Source organism: Apodemus sylvaticus, chromosome 15 (assembly GCF_947179515.1).
Source record: "Apodemus sylvaticus chromosome 15, mApoSyl1.1, whole genome shotgun sequence".
Taxonomy (NCBI): domain Eukaryota; kingdom Metazoa; phylum Chordata; class Mammalia; order Rodentia; family Muridae; genus Apodemus; species Apodemus sylvaticus.
The window spans coordinates 3878234-3903488 of NC_067486.1; the positions used below are offsets into that span (position 1 = coordinate 3878234).

Here is a 25255-nt window from a genome sequence, read left to right on the forward strand (position 1 = left end):
TCTGTCCCAGGTCGTCAGCAGAGGCAGCAAATGCCTTCATCTACTGAGCCATCTTGCAGTGTCTTTGGGCAACAGTGTCCCTCTCGTGTTCTGTCCCTGGTGGGCTGGTCTGCCCTGTAATCTCTTCCTTTTCCTGGCACCCCAAGTAACTACCTTCTTCCTGGAGAGTGTGTCTAGAGCATGCTGAGAAAACTTCAAACTCAGTCACAGGTCCAAAACTATTGTTTGTAAGGAGAGGGAGAGAGAGAGAGAGAGAGAGAGAGAGAGAGAGAGAGAGAGAGAGAGAGGAGAGAGAGAGATGGACAGAAAGGCAGACAGAGACACACACAGAAAGACAGATACAGACAGACAGACAGAGACATACAGACAGACAGACAGAGGGATAGGTTGTCTAGAGCATGCTGAAAATACTTCAAACTCAGTCACAGGTCCAAAACTTGTTGTTTGTAAGGAGAGAGACAGAGATAGAGACAGAGACAGGGCGGAGGAGAGAGAGAGAGAGAGAGAGAGAGAGAGAGAGAGAGAGAGATGATGATGATGAAAATACTTCAAACTTAGTCCAAAACTTGTTTACAGGAGAGGGACAGGACTGGAGAGATGGGTCGGCAGTTAAGAGAACTGACTGCTCTTCCAGAGGTCCTGAGTTCAATTCCCAGCAACCACATGGTGGCTCACAACCATCTGTAATGGGATCTGATGCCCTCTTCTGGTGTGTCTGAAGACTGCTTCAGTGTACTCACATAAATAAAATAAATGAATCTGTTAAAAAAATAAAATACAGGAGACAGACACAGAGAGATATTCCAAATTAACACCTCTTCACCCCTCCCCCGCTGTGAATATAACAAGTTTGACCCACACAGCTCCTCCTTCATTTCCATGGCGACACATTTCATCTCCTTCTTGAGCCTTCTGTCTAAGCTGGGGCAGCGTCCTCCTGCCTTGTCTTGTGGCCCTTTGGTTTTCCCCTATGGACAGAGCACACCCTTTGGGACACTCTTGCTTGAGCATTGGTGGCGGCCTGCCCCTGAGATGCAGTCCTGGTTCTTAGGCTGGGTAGTTTGACTCTCCTCGGCTTGGGGTCACCTCGCCCCGCCCCGTCTGTCTGTCTTTCTGTCTGTCCATCAGTCCGTCGTGAGCCTGGCATGGCTACCTGTTCTCACTTGCCCTCCGTGCCTCTTGCCTGCCCTTCAGGGATTCCGCTGTTCACTGCTGCACTCAAGGCTTGTGGAATCCCTAGTTTGTGTAATCATCTGCTGGGAGGAGAGAGGAGAGGGAGGCAGCTCTCCCACCCACCTGAGTGGCCCCTCGCCTGGAGTGAGAAGTGGTACTCGGAGACCCGGGAGGAGAGCGAGGAGGTGGTGGGAGTGGGGTGGGCAGATCCAGAATATTCACGAATCATTGTTTACCTTTTCTACGGCTAATGGCAAAGGCGATGCACTCGCTCTACCGACTCCCTGGAGATATTTCACATCCATCGCAGCATCCGAGGCCCAGAGCCTTGTGCCTCCGATGTTGCCTTTGAAAGGAAGCTGCGGGACCTAAAGCCACTGGGGCCAAGCGACAATTTACTGATGCTGCTCCAGCCTTAGGTCCTTCCGGGTTGCCAGCGGAACCATGAGTGGTTTTCCTTTGTTGATTCTGAGTTTTCTAAACAGGAAGAGGTTTTGTTAAGCTGAGTCTAGCCAGCGGTACCTGTGGCTGACTAGAGTCTGCTTTGGTATCAGGAAAACAACTATTGAGGCCATTTCTTTTTGATGAACTTGAGAAGTTTTGGTACACAGAAATGACTGTTTATATACTTACCTTTTAAAGAATTATTTTCAAAACAAATGGCAAACGATCATTTAGTTAAACCACCTAAAACTGCTTATATTTAAGTTTTTTTTTAGAAAAAGATTTATTTATTATATGTAAGTACACTATCTGTCTTCAGACACACCAGAAGAGGGCATCAGATCTCATTACAGATTGTTGTGAGCCATGTGGTTGCTGGGATTTGAACTCATGATCTTTGGGAAGAACAGTCAGCGTTCTTAACCGTAGAGCTATCTCTCCAGCCCTTTAAGTTTTTTTTTTTTTTTTTAAATCTATGAAAAGTTTGTGTGATGTGCTTGCATATTCTTCTCTGGGTCTTTATTTTTATTCTTACCATGTTTATTTATTTGTGTATGTGTGTGAGCGCACATACCATAGCATGTATGGGTCAGAGGACACGTTGAGGGGGCCAGTTCTCTGCTCCCACCACATGGGTCACAGAGATCAAACTCTGGTGATCACGTATCCTGATTAGATCTTTGTCACCATGACGCACGCTAAGGTCATCTGGGAAGAAGGAACCTCACCTGAAAAAATTCCCCCATCGGATTTCCTTTAGGCAAGTCTGTAGGGTATTCTCTTGATTCCTGGTCGTGGAAGGGTCCTGCTCACCATGGGCGGTGCCATCCCTGAGCAGGTGGTCTGGGTGCTACAAGGGGAACAAGCCAGTGACAGAGCCCCGCATGGCTCTGCATCAGCTCCTGCTTCTAGGTTCCCGCTCTCATTTCTTGCCTTGGCCTCCTCTGATGGTAGACCATGACCAGTGAGTCAAGGAGACCCTCTCCTCCCAAGATGCTTCTGGTCATGGTGTTTTATCCCGGCAATAGAAACCTAACTAAGACACCATGCTTAATGGGAAGTAAAAGCCCTGTGCAGCCTAAAGTATTATGTGTAAATTTAATAAAGTTTCAACCTAAAAAAAACCCTCTACCAAAGCTAAAAGTTTTAAAGCATTACAATAAAATATTGAATGTATGCAGGTTCTTTTGAAACATCAAGATGTAGCTAGGGTAACTTCTTTGATTTTGGAGCTGGGTGTTGAATTTGGACCCGGAGTCACTAAGCAACTGCATTGTAGCAACACCCTCAGCCTCTACCTGCTGTCGGTTTTAATTTCCTAGTTACTTAGTTGCACATTACCACTAGGTTAAGGGCACCTGCCTCTTAAGCGACATGGTGGCTGCACTGCAGGGACAGCTACTGTAACAAAGAGATCCAGAGAGAGTTAGTGGCTCAGGCAGGCGAAAGTGAACTTACCTCCCTGTGAGGTGTCACAGCAGCTAGGGGAGCAATTCTCTTTTGTTTTGTTTCTCTGCCATCCCAGATCAAAAGCACCCTCTGGCCCCTGCTGCACCCTGACACTCTACCAGGGACGTCGCATACATTATAGCCCCCCAGGAGAGAGGAAGAGGGAGAAGCAGAAGGTGGCCAGCTTCCTCTTGGACACCGTGGTCCACAAATTGCCTGGCTATAGCTGCTCCCATCCAGTTGCCCAGAGTTTAGACACCCAGTCTTTTCGTCCATTAGCTATAGGGAGGACGAGAAGTCCAGTCCCTCACTAGACTCTATGGGTTTAGCAAAGACTCAGAGTCCTGTCACTTCAGGGGAAGAGGGAGCACTAGATATGGTTGTGCATTAGCACACTTGCCACAACCATCCTCCCATTAGCTAGCTAAGGCACCGTCTAATAGACCAGACTGGCCTTGAACTCATAGAGATCCACCTGCGTCCGATGCCTTGGCAGTCACAAAACAGGCTGGCAGATGATGTTAAGATGTTCAGATCAGTTCAGCGATCAGTGAGAAAGGAGAGGAAGTCTGGGGTGGAACAAGGCTTTGGATCAGGAAGCCATGCTTAGAGCATAGGCCATGCAGTCCCCTCTGCAGTGTCAGCAGTTCCTGCCGCCCAGAGGTTGCCACGGCACAGCAGACGGAAGGAATGATGGCGTCCGAAGCCAGCGTGCTGTTGCTCTGTTGTACTGATGTGGCATGCATTCCTGATGCATGTTGATGTGGCATGCATTCCTGCGGTGGCTGGGGCTTGCAGCCATCTGCTTAGAAGCCAAGTTGATATTTGTCGATGCTTTTACGAAAGTATCCATGAGGCTTTAGAGAGTGGTCTGTGAGGATGACGTAACTTCACATCTAGATGTAGCGTAATTTGTGTTCTCCTTTTTTTTTTGTTTTTCTTTTGGTGCTGTGATCAAATGTCCAGCGAGGAAGAATTTAAGGAAAGGGGTTGCTTTGATCACAGTGTGAGGACACTGTCTGTCATGGCGGGGAGGGGTGATGCTGGAGGGTCCCGAGGCTGTGGCAGCTGTGGCCTCAGGAGTGAAGCTGTCTGCTCACAGTGCAGCAGACTGGGGAGGCAGGAGAGTCAAGAATGCTGACATGCATCGGACCTCTGCTTCCTGTTCAGCCTGGGTCCCTCGCCTGTGGGATGAAGCCCCTTGAGATTAGGTGGGAGTTCCCTCCTCAGGTGATAAGCCGTGGGGTGTGTGTGTGTGTGTGTGTGTGTGTGCTCTTAAATTGGATCAGGTTGACCATGGAGACTGGCAATCACGCTTGGTCACCCGTGATTTCCCATCTCTGGGAAGCGCTCCTGTTCTATCTTTACATCCAAGTCGGCACACACAGGTCACGTTTGTCTGTCCTTGGATGTCTTACAGGTTTATGATTCTATATCATAAAATAGGTGTCAGGGGGCTGGAGAGGCAGCTCAGTGGCTAAAGAGCGCTGGCTACTCCTCTAGAGACCCAGGTTCTAGTCTCAGCACTTACAGCCATCTGTGACTCCAGGCCCAGGATATCTGATGCCCTGTTTTGGCCTCTGAGGGCACCAGGCGTGAACGTGGCACACAAACATACATGCAGGTAAAACTCACTCCCGTACACATGAAAATAACTTCTAAAGAAGATAAAATATACACAGTTGTTTAATTCAAGAGTATGTTTTACTGTTTGCTATGCGGCGACATTGAATGTTAACTGTGTGACAAACACATGCTGTGGTGACCCTCAGCCATTAGATTATTTCATTGCTATTTATAACTACGTTCTTTATGAATCATAGTGTGAATGTCTGATATTCAGGATATGTGGTGTGCAACAGCCACAGGGGTCCCGACCCACAGGTTGAGAATCACCGCAGCCTGGTCAAAAAATGCTTTAATTGGGAACTGGAACTCTGTCCTGGACTCTGGCAGGCATGTTCGTCGGGGGCTGTTCATCTGATGGGGGTGGGGTGGGGGACAGAGGTGGGAGTGGGGTAGGAAGTAGGGGTCTGAGAAAAGATGAAGTGCCCAAGGACCGATCCCAACAATCCTACTTCCTAAAATTTCCACAGCCTCTTAAAGTAGCGCCATTGAGGACCAAGTGTCCAGCGAGTGAGCCTGGTGAGGACATTTCATGCCTGACCCTAAACCAAACGCTGTTCCCGATCCTGGGAGGCAGCAGATGTAACAGCAGGGAGTAACCCCTGTGCCACAGATTCCGACTGGGCCATGTTACCCTCTTCCACACACCCGCCCTGTAATCCAATACCAGGACCTTTTTTTTTTCCTGTTCATGTTATTGAGACATGATCTTTCTATATAGCTGAGGCTGGCCTCACATTCATGGCAGTCCTCCTGCCTCAGCTTTGGGTGCTGCATTACAGGTGTGTACCACCTTGTCTACCATGTCCAGCTTTTATGTTTTGAGACAGGCGCTCACTACACAGCCCAGGCTGGCCTCGAGCTAGCATCTCTCCTGCTTCCTACGTGCTGAGATTCCACGCCTTCGCCACCATGCCCTGCTTAGTAGAACTTTCAGCAACCCATCCAGCGTGCGTTTCAGAAACCCATCCTTGCATGTTGTCATAAGTAGTGACCCTGAGCTTCAGACAGGGGACAGGTTCTGCCAGCGTTGTGTGAATGGAAATCCGGAATTCCGCACTCAGGGGCAGCCTCCGCTTCCTTCCTTTGATCTTTGGCATCGGCCTCTTTCTTGCCCGGCTTCCCCTTTCTTCTCTTTCCCTTTGTCTCCATCTCCCAGTGCAAATCTGAAGCCTCCCGTTTGCGTTTAGGGCTGGAAGGTGACCCCACCCCTGCGAGCTCTCAGCGGGTCCTCTGGTATTCACTTTGATCGGAGCCCCGGCACTGCGGGGAGGGGTTTCCACGCTCCGCGGCTCACAGACCTCTTCCTAGAGAAAGGATGCGCGCACTTAGGCGAGGAACTCGATCAGGGGGTGTCCATGTTGTTCCATGGCTGTTTCCTGTCCTCGAGCTTCCTTGTTTCTTCTTCCCTTTGAGGTGTGGGGATCTAATCACTGCACCTTTTCCCTGCAGCAGGTGCAGAGGCATTGGGAGCAGCTCTGTTGGCCGCGCGCTTCCCCCTTCCTGGCCGTGTACAGCTGACTCCCGACTCCCGTGACTCCGTGGCCTCTCTCCGGAGCCAGGCCTACTTCACTCTGCTCCTTTGCTTGCCTCCACTTACCTCCATCTGCAAAGTCCACACTTGCATTAGTGCCTCCTCCAAAGACAGCCCTGCCCCAGGGCCACGCACAGCGTCAGCTGGTGTCCTGGCGACTACGCCATCAAGGTTTATTTGTTTTTTGTTGGGTTTTTTTTTTTGTTGTTGTTTTGTTTTTTTTCGAGACAGGATTTCTCTGTGTAGTCCTGGCTGTCCTGAAGTCACTTTGCAGACCATGCTGGCCTCGAACTCAGAAATCCACCTGTCTCTGTCTCCCGAGTGCAGGGATTACAGGCGTGCGCTGCCACCGCCGCCCGCACACCATCGCCGACCATCAGGGTTTAACATATTTATTTTTGTTTATTTCTTTTATCTTTGTCTCTCTCTCTCCCTTTCTCGTGTGTGTGTGTGTGTGTGTGTGTGTGTGTGTGTGTCTGCGCGCACGCACTCTCAAGTGCATTTTTGTTTTTGAAAACAGGGTCTCCCTCTGTAGCTCAAGAAAGCCTTGAACACAAGGCAACCCCCTGCCTCAGAGTCCTAAGTATTGGGATTTCAGACGTGAACCATTGTGTCCAACTAAGATGTCCGTTTTAAATATGGAAGCCTATTGGATACTGCTCCACTTGGCCCTTGTGTATGAAGCCCGTGCGCGGCTCCGTGTGTGCTGAGGTGGAGCGACCTCCGAGTTTGCCGAGATTCTTGGGTCTCTCTCTTCGTGTGTTCTGCCAGTTTCTGACCCCATGGTCCTGTATTTATCACCATTCCTCCTGTCTTCCCACGGGGCCGATTCACTTCTGCGTTGCTGCTCTTATAAGGAAAATCCAGGTCAGTTTAAATTCTGAGGATACTGGGGAATGGAGAACTTCTTGTGGTAGATTGAGTCTTGGGGCCAGAAACCACTATAATATCTGACTCTTTACTTTTAAAAAAGTTTATTTATTCATACGAGTACACTGTTACAGTCTTCAGACACACCAGAAGGCGTGGGATCCCATTACAAGATGGTTGTGAGCCACCATGCGGTTGCTGGGAATTGAACTCAGGGCCTCTGGAAGAGCAGTCAGTGCTTTTAACCGCTGAGTCATCTCTCCAGCCCTGACCCCCTATGCTATACACCTGATATGTTTTATAACACCGTTGGCATGTTGTGGCTGGAGGGGGTGCCCTAGTGGGCCCATGCTGAGGCCTCCGTCCCTGAGGTACCAGCATATCACGGCTCTAGGGTGACATGAAGTTTATTTGAGGGCATGGGAAGCATGGCGAGAAGGAAGAAGGGACAGGGAGGAACAGAAAGAGAAAGGAGAGAGGAAGACGGGAGCAGGCCAGATGGCCCATGTGGAGAGGGCCTTGAGAGGAGGAGGAGGGAGGCCGAGAGGGGGAAAGGGGTCAGAGGCCAAGCAGTCCTTCTATGGCCAGCCAGGCTTGTACCTGGCTGTTGCTAGGTAACTGTTGGGCGGAGCCTAGAAGAAATGCTAACAAAGTCTCTATGTTCTGCTCCCCCCCCCCCCCCCCCCCCGTGAGAAATTGCTCTGAGGACTTCAGGTTTTGGGATAATCACCCTGAGTGGACCTGGCTGTTTAAGGAGTCTCCCATTTAAATCTCCCTGGCCTTCTAGGGAGGCAGCCTTACCAGTTCTAGAAGACCAGTGCCGCTCAGATCAGTCAGCTCCGGGGTTCAGGGGCAGTCCCTTGCTGACTGACTCTGCTGTCTTAGAGTAGTGTGGAGACTAGCCAACGCCTCCATTCCTCTTGAGAAGGTTGGAGGTTTGGGTTGCAGGGACAGCTCTGTGGTTAAAAGCTCTCCATGCTCCAGCTCAGGTGGAAGTTGGGCTCACAGCACCTAAGTAGGGCGGCTCACAGCCACTGTAGCTTCAGCTCCAGGGAGCTCTGATGCCCTCTGATGCATGTGTACACACACAAACACATATGCATACACACACATATACACACACATATACACACACATACATACATACATACAAACACACATACACATACACACAGATACACACACACACATACACACATACTCAGACACATACACACACACACAGACACACATACACACACATACACAAATAAAGTAAACCTTTTGAAAAGTTGCTAGGCAATTTCCATGTCATAAGGTTTATCTTTCTATTGTATATAAGCCAGTTAAATAGTTTCTGGTGCATGCCCAGCATTTTACAGTTATCAATCCTGTATGACCTAGAAAGCCTTCCTCACCTCAGAAACTGTCTTCCCTCCATCACCATTGTGCTCATCACTAGTCTATGTTCTGACCGTGGATCTGCCTATTTTAGATATACTGCATACATAAACATCATACACACATACATATCATACATACATATATCATACATATATGTACATACATATACACACACATATATATCATACATATGCAAACATATACACATGCATACATATATACATATACATACATATCATACATGCATATATATCGAACATACATACACATACACACATACATATACATACATATCATACATACACATATACATATATGCACACATATACATATGCAGACATACATGCGTACATGTATATCACATACATACACATATACACATACATATCATATATATATATATCATACATACACACATACATACATAGGATCATACATGACCTTTGCCTATTGGCATCTGTCCTGACAAACTTTATGTGGTCTTGACACAGGCTTAGAGCCATCTGAGAGGAATGAACCTCAACTGAGGAACCACCTCCCTATCACTGGCCTGCAGGGCATCTTCTTAATCAGTGGTCGATGTGGAAGGCCCAGCTCATGGTGGGCGGGGCCGCCCTGTGCAGGTGGTCCTGGGTTCTGTAAAAAGTGGGCCCAGAAAGCCATGGGAGCGACCAGTCAGCAGCACCCCGTGGCCTCTGCATCAGCTCCTGCCTGCAGGCTCCTGCCCCGAGTCCTTTGATGGTGACATGGAAGAGTGAGCCAGATTAACCTCCCCCAGCTTGGCTTTGGTCATGGCGCTTCATCAGAGCACCAGGAACCCTGGCTGAGACCCGATCTTTTCAGCCGATCATGGTTCGCCTGGGGCTCTACTTTGTTAGTGGTTCAGCATCGGCCTAATTGTCCATTTATGGACAGGCATGTGCTTACCTTAGGCAGTCCCCTGTTACAGGATAGTAGGGTTGTTTTTGATTTGGGGATTATGTACAGCGCTGTGGGCATTTATGCGGGCATTTATGCACTCTGCGTGTGTGCATGCATGTGTGTGTGTATCTGAGTGTGTGTGTGTGTGTGTGTGTGTGAGAGAGAGAGAGAGAGGGAGGGAGGGGAGGGGGAAAGAGAGAGGCACTTGTGTTTTTTTTTTTTTTTTTTAAGATTTATTATTATATGTGAGTACACTGTAGTTGTCTTCAGATGGTTGTGAACCACCGTGTGATTGCTGGGATCTGAACTCAGGACCCCTGGAAGAGCAGTCAGTGCTCCTAACCGCTGACCCACCTCTCCAGCCTGAGAGACTCAGTTTCAAGAACTGAGATGGTTCTTGATGACACTGAGCTGTTTGCATCTCTACCAGCAATGCATTCAAAGTCCGATTTCCTTTTTAAAATTTCCCTTCATTACATTTATTCTTTGTGTACCTGTGTGTGAGTACACACATGCACTTTGGAAGACACGTGGAGGTCAGTGGACCACACTGGCAGGAGTCCGTTCCCTCCCCGCACCGTGTGGGTCCTGGGACTTGCACCTCAGTCATCAGGCTTGGTGAACATATGTGTAGCATCTTAGAGAACATCCCTCTAATTGAAGACTTTAGCCTAAGCTTTATTCCCCTTTTGGTACAGGATTGTTACTTATTACTTTATTTATTTATTATTTTACTTATTTATGTGTATGTGTATCAGGTCCGAGTTCACAGGGAGGGAGATGAGTTCACAGGAACAGCTGGAAGTGCTCTCAGGACTGAGCCTCTCTCTCTCTCTCTCTCTCTCTCTCTCTCTCTCTCTCTCTCTCTCTCTCTCTCCAGCCCTTGTGGTGGGTAGGACAGGCTCTCTTTGATCTCATAGCCACACAGACCCGAGGTGACCGTAATGGTACCATCTTCCCTACTTTACAAAGAGGGTGCTGTGTGGTGCAAGATGCTTGCACAGGGCCAAGGAGGGCGGGGAGTGGAAGTGGAGCCGGGACTCTGCGGCCGCATTCCCCTGAGATGCTTTCATCTCACACACTGGAAGGCGGTTCTCGCCTCGTGGCTCTCTCGCCCTCTAGTGGTGAGCTTGTGAACGGTCTGTGGCGTCTTCCCATGGTAACTAGTGCTTGGACCTGTTTGGTGGTTCTGATTCCTGGGGTGTAACGGCAGGGAGTGGAGGTCTGATGTGCTGTCAGGTACATCTTTGCAGCTGGCCTCTATCTCCTTGAAAATAGCTGTAATCCTTTACATTATTGGGTTTTCTGAACTCTCCTGTCCCATGCCTGTCACAAAAGGAAGGTTTCCCCATGTCTGAGAACGCCCCTGTCACCTTTAGTGTCTAAAACAGTGGAGGCTTTGTTTACCTTCATTTATTTCTAAATTATATTTATTTGTATTTTAATAAATATATTTTTAAAGATTTGTGTATTTTATGTATGTTAGTACACAGTTGCTCTCTTCAGATACACCGGAAGAGGGCATCAGATTCCATCACAGATGTTTTTTTTTTTATTCGATATAATTTATTTACATTTCAAATGATTTCCCTTTTCTAGCCCCCCCCCCCCCCAGATGGTTTTGAGCCACCATGTGGTTGCTGGGAATTGAACTCAGGGCCTCTAGAAGAAGAGTCAGTGCTCTTAACCACTGAGCCATCTCTCCAGCCCTCAATATTATTTTTTAAAATTAATTCTGTGTGTATGGGTGTTTTACTTGTGTATGGGTGTGGTCCCCATGGGACCAGAAGAGGGCATTAGATCCCCTGTAACTAGAATTGTAGATGATTGTCAGTCACTATGTGGGTGCAGGGAACTGAACCCAGGTCCCCTGGAAAAGCAGCAAGTGTACTTGATGGTGGAACCATCTCTCTGGCCCCCTGCTTTGCTTTTAGAGGAAGGGTCTCACAGCATGGCTTATGTTGGCCTTGAAGCTGAGAGCCTCAGGCCTTAGCCTTATTGGTGCGGCTGGTGTGAGAGGCATGCGTCCCACACACATCAGCTACATTAAATGGCAGAGTTCCTGTTAGTGCTCTGTAATCAATCACTTTTTTAAAAAAAGATTGTTTGTTTATTTATTATATCTAAGTACTCTGTAGCTGTCTTCAGACACTCCAGAAGAGGGCACCAGATCTCATTACGGATCTCATTACGGTTGTGAGCCATCATGTGGTTGTTGGGATTTGAACCCAGGACCTTCGGAACCGCTGAGCTATCTTTCCAGCCCCCAATCAATCACTCTTATTAGGTCAGAATAGAATGTCTGAGCCCAAACATCTTTGCTCCCAACCAAGGGTAACATCCAGTAACCTGCTGGATGCGTCAGTCTGTCTGACTGCAACCCAGTATCGAGGAGGAGCCGGAGGGCGGAGTGTGTGTCTGCTCATTTTAGATGTGAGAAGTTCCAGCTTCCCTTTCTCCCTCTCCTCCTCCTCCTTCAGGTTGTAAAATGGTCGGACTGCTGTTTGCCGTTAGCTTGCCGGCCCGGGGACCCCTACCAGTTAATCGCTAGAGCGAGCGTGGACGACTTCAGCAAGCTGGGGGCGGCCTTCATGGAGGGCAGGCTCCAGATGGATGACGGCCTGATAGCCCAGAAGATCGTCTGTAAGTACAAAGTGTTTCCGTGAGTCCCTGAAGCCACGACTTAGGGGATTTTATTTACTTTCAGCTTTAGCCAACAGGTTTGATCGCACAGTGGAAGTGCGCAGTCAACGCACGCGGGGTTGGGCGGACAGGAAGTGCCTTCTAATCTGCTGGGTCTCCGATCGATCGGTGCTGACTGGTGATCTCTCCCGTTCACACTTTAGCAGTCCACTTAAAGGACCCTGATCTGCAGGAACTCGGCAAGGCCTCCGACGAGCAAGTGCAGGCCCCACTCCCGGGCCCGGAAGCCTCCCTCGAGGCCCAGCCGGCAGCGCAAGGTGTCATGGAGCACGCTGGCCACGGTGCCGGGAAGGCTGCTGGCGAAGGCCCTTCCCCACCGGGGAGGGGCTGTGCCCCCGGAAGTGAGCCTGCTGCAGATGGGGACCCAGGGCAGGGTTCCACCGAGCTCTGTCAGCTCCACCTGTCCAGCTGCCGCGAGTGTTTGCAACTCGAGAACAGCACCATCGAGTCGGTGAGGTGTGCGTCTGCTGAGAACATTCCGGACCTTCCCTGTGATCGCCGGGATGGCGGCGTGGAGCGTGCTGCGGGCGAACTCTGCCCTGAACGGAAAGGGAAGAGAGCCAACATTTCGGGAAAGGCGCCCAATATCCTGCTGTACGTGGGCTCTGGTTCCGAGGAAGCCCTGGGCCGGCTCCAGCAGGTGCAGTCTGTCCTGACCGACTGTGTAGACACGGACAGCTACATTCTGTACCAGCTGCGGGAAGACAGCGCTCGGAGGGACCCGTGGCCGGACAACTGCCTCCTGTTAGTTATTGCCAGCACGGACCCTGTCCCCAAAGACATACACCACAAGTTCATGGCCTATCTTTCTCAGGGAGGGAAGGTGCTGGGCCTGTCTTCCCCCTTCACGGTCGGTGGCTTTCGGGTGACCAGGAGAGATGCGCTACAGAACACAGCCCAGAACTTGGTTTTCTCCAAGGCTGACGGGAGTGAGGTACGGCTCAGCGTCCTGAGCAGCGGCTACGTTTATGAGGACGGCCCGGGCCCTGGCAGGCTCCGGGGCCACCTGGAGAATGAAGACCAGGATAAAATGATTGTTCATGTGCCTTTTGGAACCTGCGGAGGGGAAGCTGTGCTCTGCCAGGTACTGCGGTGGTGTTGATATGATGCTTTGGGGTATGTTTGGGACGGAGTATGCTCTTTAAGGCTTGAGAAGTCCCGGGAGGGGCTGGCACAGTAATACTGCCGTGAAGTGCTTGCCTTTTAAGCACGAGGGCCCGAGTACGATTTCCTGGAACCCACATGAAAATCAGGTGTGGTGGTGTGTGTTTGTAATCCCAGAGCTGGGGGAGTAGACACAACTGGATAGCCAGTGTACCTTACCTCCAGGTTAACCAGGGATTAGCCAGAAAATTCTTTCTTGTTTTAACCTTTTTTTTTTCTTTAAAGATTTCGTTTATTTATTATATGTAAGTACTCTGTAGCTGTCTTCAGACACACCAGAAGAGGGCATCGGATCCCATTACAGATGGTCGTGAGCCACCATGTGATTGCTGGGATTTGAACTCAGGACCTTTGGAAGAGCAGTCAGTGCTCTTAACCGCTGAGTCATCTCTCTAGCCCTGTTTTTGTTGTTGTTGTTGTTTGTTTTTGTTTCTTTGTTTTTGTTTTGTTTTGTTTTGTTTTTTTTGAGACAGGGTTTCTCTGTGTAGCCCTGGCTGTCCTGGAACTCACTCTGTAGACCAGGCTGGTCTCAAACTTAGAAATCCACCTGCCTCTGCCTCCCAAGTGCTGGGATTAAAGGCGAGTGCCACCCCTGCCTGGCTCTCCAGCCCCGTTGTAATCATTGTTAGTATCACTCTTCCTAAAAATGTTGCTTTATTTCCTTGCCTCAAAGCAGGCACTGGTTAAGATCATCAAGCCCTTGTTCAATGCAGGAAGTTCTGAGGCATAGGGTTGCAGTTAGAACCTAGCTCCGCTCTCCTTCAGCGGTGCTCTTGCTCATGCACGCATGTAGCATTGGGCAGATCTTCACAGCCTGCTCTCCTCCCACGATTTGTTATGTTTAAAACCTAAGTGCTTAGGACTGGAGAGGTAGGTAGATCAGCGGTTAAGTGCACTGACTGCTCTTCCAGGACCCGGGTTTGATTCCCAGCAACCACGTGGCGGCTCACAACTCTCATTGATTCCACTGATATGGATCAGCCTCAGTCTTCTGGTGTCCACAGGCACTGCATGCACACCCGTACATACGGGCACACATACTAGATCTCTGTCCGTCTCTGCACATGTCATGGTTCTTGTGTGGTGGTCTGGCTCGCTCCGACCTGTGCTAGGCAACCTGGGCAGCAAGCTTCCCGGGAGTCTGTCTCCACCTCCTATCCCTGTAGGAATGCTGGGGTTCCAGATGCGTGCTGCTGAGTCTGTCTTTCGTGGGTTCCGGGAGTTCAGGTCTGCACACTTACCCAGTTATCACTTGCCCCAGCCCTCCCTCATGCCTGTGTCTTTGTTCTGAAACCCATTATTAAGACGATGCACGAAATGCAGGGATCGGGACAGTGGGGCAGATGTTCGCACACGAAGCCTGCAGGTTTCCTGTGAGGCTGCAGACCACATGGGTTAGTTTCGGGAATGCCTGCCCAATAAACGCCCCTCTTATCTTTCCCTCTGCAAATATGGTTACCATAGTAACCATGCATTCTCAAAAAAATCGCTTGAAAACTTCACTTCCTGGAGCCGTGTTTCAGTTTTGAAGACTCTTTTTCTCTTTTTCCCCCTCACTTCTATGCACAGACTTGTGCTAGAAAATTGATTCGGCACGTCACAACCCATTTCTCCGAGTTCCACGGCACATCTGCCTGTTGTGCCGTTCAGATTGACCCCAACACTACCATAAAATTTGATACCGCAGTATATTGCCCCAGGAAGAAAAAGGCAATATGATGCAGACTCACAAATCAGAGTTGGGGGATTAGAATGTCATTTTTGGTTCTAAATGACTTCCAGTCTCCTGTGTGGCAAGGTCACCGTTTGCTCCTCCAGCGTCGGCTGCTATCCTACCTCACTGAAATCAACCAATAAATATTACTACAGGCTGCTTAGCTTCCTCCTTCTCTCTTCAATTTTGTAGCCTTCATCTTTGTAATAAATCTAGTAACGACGTAACCCAGCAGGAGTAGGCAGAACACAGACTGCCCACCAGGCGGGGCAGCCCAGCCTGCCTGCACATTCATAGTAACAAGAAAAGATTGGCCAGCGGCGCGCAAGCCGCTGCCACGAGGGCCGCAGTTACTGCGGAGTCGTGAGGCCGAGGAAGGCCGGCATCTGATGACCAGATGGATCTGGACTCTGGTATGGAGCCCACGTACCAGCTCGAGAGTGAATTTGAGGTTTCACTTGCTTATCCAGCTTAGTTCAGAGAAGATGACGGACAGCATAGTTTCTCAGGTTTTGACATTTTGGGCCAGGTCAGTCTTCGTGGGGAGGTGTGGTCCTATAAACTCTAGACATTTATCAGCATTTCTGCTCATTGCCCAGGGGATGCACTCACCCCTCCCTGCATTGTCGCTGGAGACGTTTTTCTTCTGCCCTTCAGTCCAGTTGAGGAGCCGTATGCTTCCGTGAGGCTGGGTCATGCATCTGTGGCCGGCGTCCGAGTTGCAAGCAAATGGATTACATGTCAGGATTACAGAAGCAGCCAGGCGGTGGTGGCGCACGCCTGTAATCCCAGCACTCTGGGAGGCAGAGGCAGGCAGATTTCTGAGTTCAAGGCCAGCCTGATCTACAGAGTGAGTTCCAGGACAGCCAGGGCTACACAGAGAAACCCTGTCTTGAAAAAACTAAATCCAAAAAACCAAAAAAAAAAAAAAAAAAAAAAAAAGGATTACAGAAGCGCAGGAATCAGAGCCGCACGCCCAGTGCCCAATGGATGCGCTGTTCTGTCTGTCATTAATTGACGGGGCAGCACCAGGCTCTCGTATGTGCTGAGCACACACTGCCCTCCGAGGCACTCCACAGCCAGCAGCTGCAGCATCTCAGCCTTCGCAGTGGTGTCTTTGGCTGATGGAAGCCTTTCCCCTGTGCATCTTTCTCTGTACAGAAAGCATACTTGACTGTGCGTGTGCCTGCGCGTGTGCCATCCGGTGAGGCATGCTGCACGCACTCAGCTGTGCATGCGTCTGCGCGTGTGCCACCCAGTGAGGCATGCTGCACGCACTCAGCTGTGCGTGTGCCTGCGCATGTGCCATCCGGTGAGGCATGCTGCACGCACTCAGCTGTGCATGCGCCTGCGCGTGTGCCATCCAGTGAGGCATGCTGCACGCACTCAGCTGTGCGTGTGCCTGTGCATGTGCCATCCGGTGAGGCATGCTGCACGCACTCAGCTGTGCGTGTGCCTGCGCGTGTGCCGTCCGGTGAGGCATGCTGCACGCACTCGGCAGCACGCTTGCTTCCCTTTCTCCCTGGGCTCCTTGCAGGAGCACAACTTTCCATCTTTTTCTTTATTTGGTTTTTTGAGACAGGGTTTCTCTGTGTAGCCCTGGCTGTCCTGGCACTCACTCTGTAGACCAGGCTGGCTTCCAACTCAGAGATCCACCTGCCTCTGCCTCCCTGGTGCTGGGATTAAAGGTGTGCATCACCACCCCCAAACTTTTGCTCATTTTATTTGTGCCACCGTATTGGTTCAACCTTCAGGGCAAGGGTGAAATGGTCCATTGTCTAGGACAGGGACCCTGCAGGCACCTCTTTCTTTCTTCTTTCTTTCTTTCTTTCTTTCTTTCTTTCTTTCTTTCTTTCTTTCTTTCTTTCTTTCTTTCTTTCTTTCTTTCTTCCTTTCTTCTTCCTTCCTTCCTTCCTTCCTTTCTTTCTTGTTTTTCCTTCGGTTTTTTGAGACAGGGTTTCTCTTTATAGCCTTGGCACTCTGTAGGCCAGGCTGGCCTTGAACTCAGAAATCCGCCTGCCTCTGCCTCCCAAGTGCTGGAATTAAAGGTGTGCGCCACCACCGCTCAGCACAGGCCCCCCTTTCTTTTCTAACTCCTTGAGTGCTGTCTGGGGGACAGGTCCACCTACTGACCGCCTGACCGCCTGACCACCATGCGCCACGTTGTTCAGGGTGGCCCCATTATGGACAATGTTTGGAGGTTACCTTTGCCTTGGTAACAACTCCAGTGAGAGGTGAACGGCCGGATGAGCCCGAGGCTGGCACCCTGCTTCCTTAGCCTCCTACTGTTCCGCTTGGAAAATAAGTTCACAAAACCAAAGTAAAACTAAGCATGGGGGCTTTGCTGTCACCGAATGTAAGATCTGCTCTCATGGGAGCTAGGAGTTCCTTTGTCCTGGCGGGGATGCTGATGGAGGTATTTATGTATTTATAACCTTCATGTGGTCTCCATTATGCATCCTAAATATCGATTTAACACCTGACTTTATATAGGAAGCCCCAGATTTTAGAATCCAGACAGGTGCGGGGGGTGGGGAGGGGGGTCAAGGAAGGCCTTTCTGTTGTCGGGGAAGTCCGCTCTATCCACTCCCCATCCTGCAGACAGTCTCCAAATGATGAATGTGCCACTCTGTTATTCTGATTGCAAGGTAGAATGGAAGTCTCTAGTGACCCATCATGCCTCCCTAGGTTGTGTAGTGTGTTCTGTTGTATTCCCAGCATCATTGTGTTTCCAAATACTTTAGTCCAGGTTTGGTGACTTTCGCAAGAACCTGCGGTTAGAACATTGAAGGAAAGCATCATGACCTGGAAAGAGGCTGGTGGTCGTCCAGGGTCGGGCTCTACCATGACTTTTGAGCTGGGAGGGCATTATTTGAAGTGGTCCATTCCAGGCCTCATCCTGATGTTTCTTGACACTACTTTGCAGATGGTCAGGCTCCAGGCCGATGGGGTAAGAAGGAAAAGTCACGGTTCCGATTTCCACCAAACCTAGCAGACACCGCTTCTCCGAAGCAGGTGCCCACTGTTCACCTGCCGCTCTTTCCCTCAGGCACATCTGGAGCTCCCTCCAAGCGCTTCCCTGGTGCAAACCGAAGACGACTTTAACGTGCTCAAATCCAGCAACATGAGAAGACACGAGGTCCTTAAGGAGATCCTGGCTGCCCTCGGTCTGAGCTGTGACACACCACAGGTTCCTGCCTTAACTCCGCTGTACTTACTGCTGGTCGCTGAGGTGAGCGGGCTTAGTGGTGGGCCGCCTCAAAGTCACGACTCCTTAACCTGTCTGTCAGGACCATCTTCAGCCTCTTTTTCTAGTTTGACTTTGGTTTGGGTTTGGTTAGTGTATCTGTAATGTTTTATTCGTGTGTATGTGTGTGTGTGTGTGTGTAAGGAAAGTAGAGGTGACTGTGGAGTTGTGGGTGTCAAGTCTGAAGTTTGTAGTCCTTTTGTGGGGAAATGGAGCTCTGTCTGTCCTGTGTGCTCAAAGGGCATGGCTCCATCTCCACATGTGGTTCTGTATCTGTGGTTGCAGCCACTGCAGATGAGATATTTGAAATAAATAGGGAGGGAAGCCTGTATTAGGTCATAGAGATGGCTTGGTGGGTGAAGACCAAGTGTAGGGTATTGACCTTTAAGGCCTAGGAACTTGTGTGCGCACCTTACGTGAGGCAGAGATGGAGAGTCCTGAGAGCTCCTCCCTCGGCCAGCAGCCAGCCTGCACAGCAGGGGGCCGTGTCTCCAGTAGGGTAGGAGAGGAACACCCACGCTTGTCCTCCGACATGTGTGTGCCATGGTGCATACTTACCCTCAGCCTCACAGATGTATACATAACACATCATACACATACAACACACTACACACACAAGAATAACATATACATCACACACATGTACACAGCTAAAAAGAATCCTGCCTCTACTGAACATGCAAAGACTATTTTTCTTGTCATTATCTGAGCAATACACAGTACGGTGTAACAACTGTTCACATAGCATTTGCAGTGTAGTGTGTACCTTTCCAGCCTCCTAGAGATTGTTTAAAGTCTGCAAGAGGATGTGCATAGGCACATATGCAAATGCTGTGCTGTTCCGTGTGAGACTTGAGATTCTGGCTTTTGGCGTCGGTGGGAGAGAGCTGAGGAGCCAGCTCCCTGAGCACGCTGAAGGGTGACCATTGTGGAATTCAGTTGGGATGAAAACCAGTCGTTTTGATCTGGGTTTTCCTCAGTAGGTGGGAAATCACAACTTCTGTGTGCTGATGTCTGCTGCCTTATGGTCAGAAGGTTTTAGGTTTTATGTTTGCCACTCATGTCTAAAAGGAAAACGGAAGTGTTGGCAATGTGTCCTGAGTCCATCACCCACCTGTATTCATCGCTGGTCCCTGAGGGATGCCTGGTTTTGGGCAGGCTGCCAGACTTTCCAGGTGTGTGTTCCTACTAATCCCTTCGTGGTGACATGTTGTCAATTTCTTTTTCATTGTGACAAATGAATTTGTGGAGCTCTTTCTGTTCCCAGCCAGCATCAGGCCAGTCTGTGGGGTTCGTGACGGTAACACGCAGCCAAAGCACTGAGGCCCGGGGATGCCACACACCAAACCCACCTGCTTCTCTTGAAAAGAGCAGAATCCACCCTTTCATGCCTGCAGTATGAGAAGGCTGCCTTCCGGGTTGGCCGCCATCCCTGGGGAGCTCAGATTGTGTGGATCAGAGCTTCGCACTGTGCTGGCCACGAGAGACAGATGCAGATCTGTGAGGGCCGTGTGAGGGAGACCCGTGTAAACGCCGCCATTTAAAGGATAGCGCAACGAGCCAATGCAGGGGCGGTCGGATGGTTAAGGTGTTGGATGGTTAAGAAAACAGGATGTGCTTAGTAAGTTCCTGGTATCCAGCCTGAGAAATGGAAGGCAGTGCTTCTAACTGAAAAAACAGGGTGCCCTTTTTCCATTTAAAAAACATTCTTTCATTACATTTCATTACCTAATTTCTAAACATTTTTTTTTTTTGAGGCAAGTTTTCACTAGCCCACACTGGCCTGGAACACAGTCTGTAGTAGAGGCCACCTTTAAGTCTGCAGCAATCCCCCTGCCTCAGCATCCTGAGTGCGGGAGTTACGGATGCGAGTTGCCAAACCCAGCTCTGCAGTTTGCACCGTTTCTGCTGTGCATTCCTGGGCATTAATGAGATGGCTTCTGTTTGCGTCTTCATCATAGGAACTCCAACACCAAGTTACTCGTCACTGTTTTATGCTCAGTTTATGTGGCAAAACTTATGACTCTGTAATCCCAGCACTCTGGGAGGCAGAGGCAGGCGGATTTCTGAGTTCGAGGCCAGCCTGGTCTACAGAATGAGTTCCAGGATAGCCAGGGCTACACAGAGAAACCCTGTCTCGAAAAAAACAAATCCAAAAAAACCCCAAAACCAAAACCAAAAACAAAAAAACAAAAACAAAAACAAAAACAAAAAAACCCCCAAGTGGAGCCACATACCAGAGCTTTTGGTTCTTGTCCGTGCAGGCCAAGGCCACCTGTCTTCGGTGGAGTGTGAACAGCAAGGTGGCCTGCTTGCCCTTTTCTGGGTCCTGCCTGAGGGGTGGAGGCCTTGGGTTATTTTCCCGTGATGGCGTCCGGAACCCTTTGCTCTTCAGGTGTTTAGTCTCTTGGTTCTTGGACAGAGGAGGACACACTGTGGAGAGGCTCTGGATGTATTCGCAGTGGGGACCTAGTTAGTGCCCTCAACATCTGCATAAAACACTGGGTAGGTACAGCAGCCTGCCTGCAGTGCAGCCTGTGGGGAGTGGAGGTGGCCCTCCTGGGCAAGCCAAATGGTCTAGCTCTGGGCTCAGCAAGAGACCCTGCCTCAGGAAATACAGCGGCGAACCAATGAGAGGCTCTGACCTCTACACACGTGCACTCACTTGCACACATTCAAACATGCGTGTGCACACACACAGACACATACAGACACATAGACACACACACACACAAACACACACAAACACACACAGACACACACAAACACACACACACACAGAGTGATTTTAGCTCTTTAAAATGTCCCATGTCAGCCAGTAGCAATGGGGGTGTGTTTGCTTTCCTGTTGAGTAGCTGGCTGGAGGAACGTTAATTTACCGACTCACTATCCACGGGATGAAGTTCTTGAGAAAGGTGAAAGCCAAGGTTAGCTCTGTATAGAGCATGCACATGCAGTCTTGGAAAGAATGGTTTTGAAATTCTTTCCAGGTCCTGGTCTCCCTCACAGACTTGAGGTTGGCTCTGGTCGGAGCTCTGGGTTTTTTCCTTTCTAGTATTGATCAAGTGTTGTGTTTTCTTGGGGCCAAAGATCTCCAAACAATTATAATGAAAATGAATTTGAAAACAGAAACAGTAAGTGAGGTTTTTTTGGGAGGGGCAGACAGAAGATTCTTCCTGCCCTTTTCCTGATGCTGCAGTTGCCACATCTAGTTCCTGTGCAGCTCAACATATAAACCGAAGAGGTAATGTTTTCCCTCCTGCGTCTGTGCACAGTAGGTCTCACTGACCTCGCTTCCTGCGTCTGCGCACAGTAGGTCTCACTGACCTCGCTTCCTGCGTCTGCGCACAGTAGGTCTCACTGACCTCGCTTCCTGCGTCTGCGCACAGTAGGTCTCACTGACCTCTCTTCCTGCGTCTGCGCACAGCAGGTCTCACTGACCTCTCTTCCTGCGTCTGCGCACAGCAGGTCTCACTGACCTCTCTTCCTGCGTCTGCGCACAGCAGGTCTCACTGACCTCTCTTCCTGCGTCTGCGCACAGCAGGTCTCACTGACCTCTCTTCCTGTATCTGTGCACAGTAGGTCTCACTGACCTTTCTTGGATGAAAGGTACAGTTGGCCTTCTCCATCTGATGGACCTGCTGCAGCTCGCCTTAGACTTCCTGCCTGCTTCCTGTAAAGCTCTCTGCTCATGGAAATCCACGCTCACACCACATGATGTCGCTGCTGAGCTAGGCTGCCTGTGTTAAAGACCGCCCTCCCAACTGTAACTGTTCAGAAATTTAATTTATTTGCCATATCTCCGTGTCACACAGTGTAATAGTTTTCTACTATATTGGTGGCACTTTCTTTTGGGTCTGTAGAAATCATTTCAATGCCACAGTTCATAAAATTCATCCATTCATTCAACATTTATTCAATATTAAGTCCTGTCCTGGTACACGACGTGAAAGAACAAAATAAATAGAGAAATTATCTAAATACCTTCACCGAGCAGCAGCTGTGTTTACTCAGTTTGGAGCCCTGACGCTGCTCCTGACGGCCGAAGCACGAAAGATTTATGGCATCCCCCTCTGCCCGGTGGTTCTGTGTCACCTCCATAGAGACACTTGAAGAGCAGGCGACCCTCGGTGTTCCTGGGCTCCTCACTGAGAGTTCCCTTCCTGCCTGAGCAGCAAGGCCTGCACGGGACGCCCTTGGTAAAACCCAACCACGGTGACCGGTGAGACCACTGGGAAGGGAGGGCAAAGCAGGGCTCTGCGAGGGCGACTCCCGGGCCAAGCTGCCTTCCCTTCTGACATGGCTCTTTACAGCTGAGCCGTCCGCCCAGGGACAGTGAAGGCTCACAGTGCACTGAAAACCACCACCACCAAATGCCGTGGGTACCTGGCTCCACTGAAAGCAGACTGGGAGAGCCACGGTGTGTAGACACATGCATATGTATCTGCACACACATTCACATATACATGCATACACAAACACATATACATGCATGCATATGTACACACAAACATATATACATGCATGCACATGTACATACAAACATGTACACATGCATGCACATGTACGCACATACATATACAAACATGCACACACAAAAACACACAAACACATACATATATGCACATGTACATGCATACACATACACATGTACATGCACATAAATATACAGGCACACACAAACACATATACACATGCACACATAAACACACTTATATATAAACATACATATGCACACATGTACAAATACATATATGCATATATACACATACATACACATTCTGGTGGTAAGCTTAAGGTAATTTTAATAACACTTTAAAGTTTTCTTTATATTTTTCAAATTGTCTATGATGGATGTATGTTACTTTCATAATGAGCAAACCAGTTATTAGTAAGTAAAAAAAAATAAACTAGTGTGTCACCAGACATTGGAAGCATCTCACATGTACTTAAAACCTGATCATTTGGGATTTTCTCTAGACACTGACCTTGGTTAAAATTTGACATCTGACTTAATTATTGAGAGCAATTGTTCTCAACCTGTGGGTAGTAAATATCCTGCATATCAGATATTTACATTATGATTCATAAGTAGCAAAATTAGTTATGAAGTAGCATCGAAATAATTTTATGGTTGAGGGGTCACCACAACATGAGGAACTGCACTAAAGGGTCGCAGCATCAGGAGGACTGGGAACCGCTAGTGTAGGCGGTGTAGCGTTGCCAGTTTGATGCCTGTTAGTGGCATGTCAGAGCCATGACTGCCAGGCTTAGCAGTGAGCAGCAGGGTGCCTCACGGGTGTTCACCTGTGGGAGTGACTCACAACTGGAGCCCTGTTCCTGCTGGGGTGATCCAGAAGCCTCTGCACTATTTCTCCATAAATAACCTCACACAGGGGCCAGTGAAGGGCCGTGCTGGACGCTTGCTGTAAGATGCATTATGGGCTAGCATTACATGGTGGCCTCCCTGTCAGCCAGAAGACAGTGTGTTGGCAGCAACGCAGCATCTCTGTGGGGTATCTGTGGGAGACACACATTTTATAAGGAAAAGACAGACAAGGAACCCATTTCTGTGATGCTGTGTAGGAAAAGTTTCAGTGAAAACTGTCGTGTAATCTCTGTCTGAGGGAGGACCACGCTGGAGGCAAGCCGTGAGTCTCTGGCGGCTCCTGTGGAATGACTATGCCAGCCAGGGTTCTGAACCTGCCCCCCCCCCCCATACCGCCCCTGTCCGTGTGACGTCGATGTTTCCCTGGTGGCCAGAGGATGCAGAGGAGGATGGACACGCCACCTCAGGCAAGGGGAGCTGCATTGCTCTGAGGAACCCGGGCTGTTTGCAGATTTGCCCCGGCTTGGCTTCCCACTCAGATAGGAAGCACACACACACACACACACACACACACACACACACACACATTTTTGTTTTTGTTTTTGTTTTGCTTTCTTTCAAAATGAAGAGCCTTGGGATCTTCTCGGTGTTCACTGGGCTGGGAGGCTGCGGTGTGTAGGCAACCTGGGAAATGGACTCCGACTGGGCTCGTGCTTGGCAGGAGCTCTTTGAGGGTGTCCAGTTACTTGCCCTTGGGATCAAGATGTAACCATAACAAGAAGTGACAACTGAGTTTGTTGATAAAGCAGCTGGGCAAAGTCATGGTGGTGTGTGTGTGTGTGTGTGTGTGTGGGTGTGATGTCAGTGCTGTGGGTGTCGTGGCATGAATCAGTACATGCTTAAAGATAAAAACCGGTTACGGTATTCCATTTTGAGTCACCCTACAATCACACACAAAGAAACTCTATTTCCTTCTTCAGCGGCCAGCTCCTGCTGGTGATCAGCTGTTGGTGGTAGGAATCAGTTTTTATATTTGTAGATATGTCAGAAAGCCCTTAGTGTGGCCTTTCCCAGGGGAAATCCCTTCCTGAAAATTCAGTCTCAGTTGCTCACATTTGAGGTGTTTAGTGTGGTGTTTAACACATAGCTGTCATGAGGTGGAAGTCTCTCTTCTGGTCTTGTTCCTTTACCACAGAATGTAGACCAAGTCATTCCACGTGGGCCTCCCTTTGGTCCGCACTGGCCACTTCCTTCAGCAAACATTTGGGAGCTGGTGAGGGTGAGGCAGGAGCCAGGGCAGTTTGGGAGAAATGGTCATTTCTTATCTTAATTTTAGTTAATTGAGGTTTAACGTGCTTCATGAGCTCACCTGGTCTCCCCACTAGGCAGGATGAGGCGTGTGCGTGCGTGCATGCATGCATGCGTCTGTCTGTCTGTCTGTGTGTCTGTGTGTCTACCCTGGGATGAGGAAGCTGAGCTTTTATTGACTTATTTACTTAGGTGGGAATCAAACCCAGGGCCTGGCTGTTGTATTACTGAAAGTCGGGTTCTTTCTTCTTAATATTTAAAAACAAAACTGTGTTTGGGGTGATATATGCAAGTGTGGCTGCATTAGCCTGGCGAGCGTGTGGGATGGCCAGGGACGGACTGTGATCTGTCTGTCTGCAGTCACTTCTCTATGTAACAATAATGTTGCTG

The 25255-nt window shown here is 49.4% G+C and overlaps 1 protein-coding gene across 5 annotated transcripts in view; it reads left to right on the top strand.

Annotated features, from left to right (window-relative positions):
* Positions 1-25255, top strand: part of Hlcs (holocarboxylase synthetase) — a 191303-nt gene that overhangs the window by 28672 nt on the left and 137376 nt on the right. For 4 of the 5 annotated variants that reach the window (XM_052158121.1, XM_052158119.1, XM_052158116.1 and 1 more), the window contains 3 exons: positions 11881-12043; positions 12247-13187; positions 18031-18213. In XM_052158121.1, the coding sequence (XP_052014081.1) occupies positions 11881-12043; positions 12247-13187; positions 18031-18213 (1287 nt within the window). Of the gene's footprint in view, positions 1-6746; positions 7094-11880; positions 12044-12246; positions 13188-18030; positions 18214-25255 lie in introns of all 5 variants that reach the window. The other variant, XM_052158120.1, reaches the window with a different exon arrangement.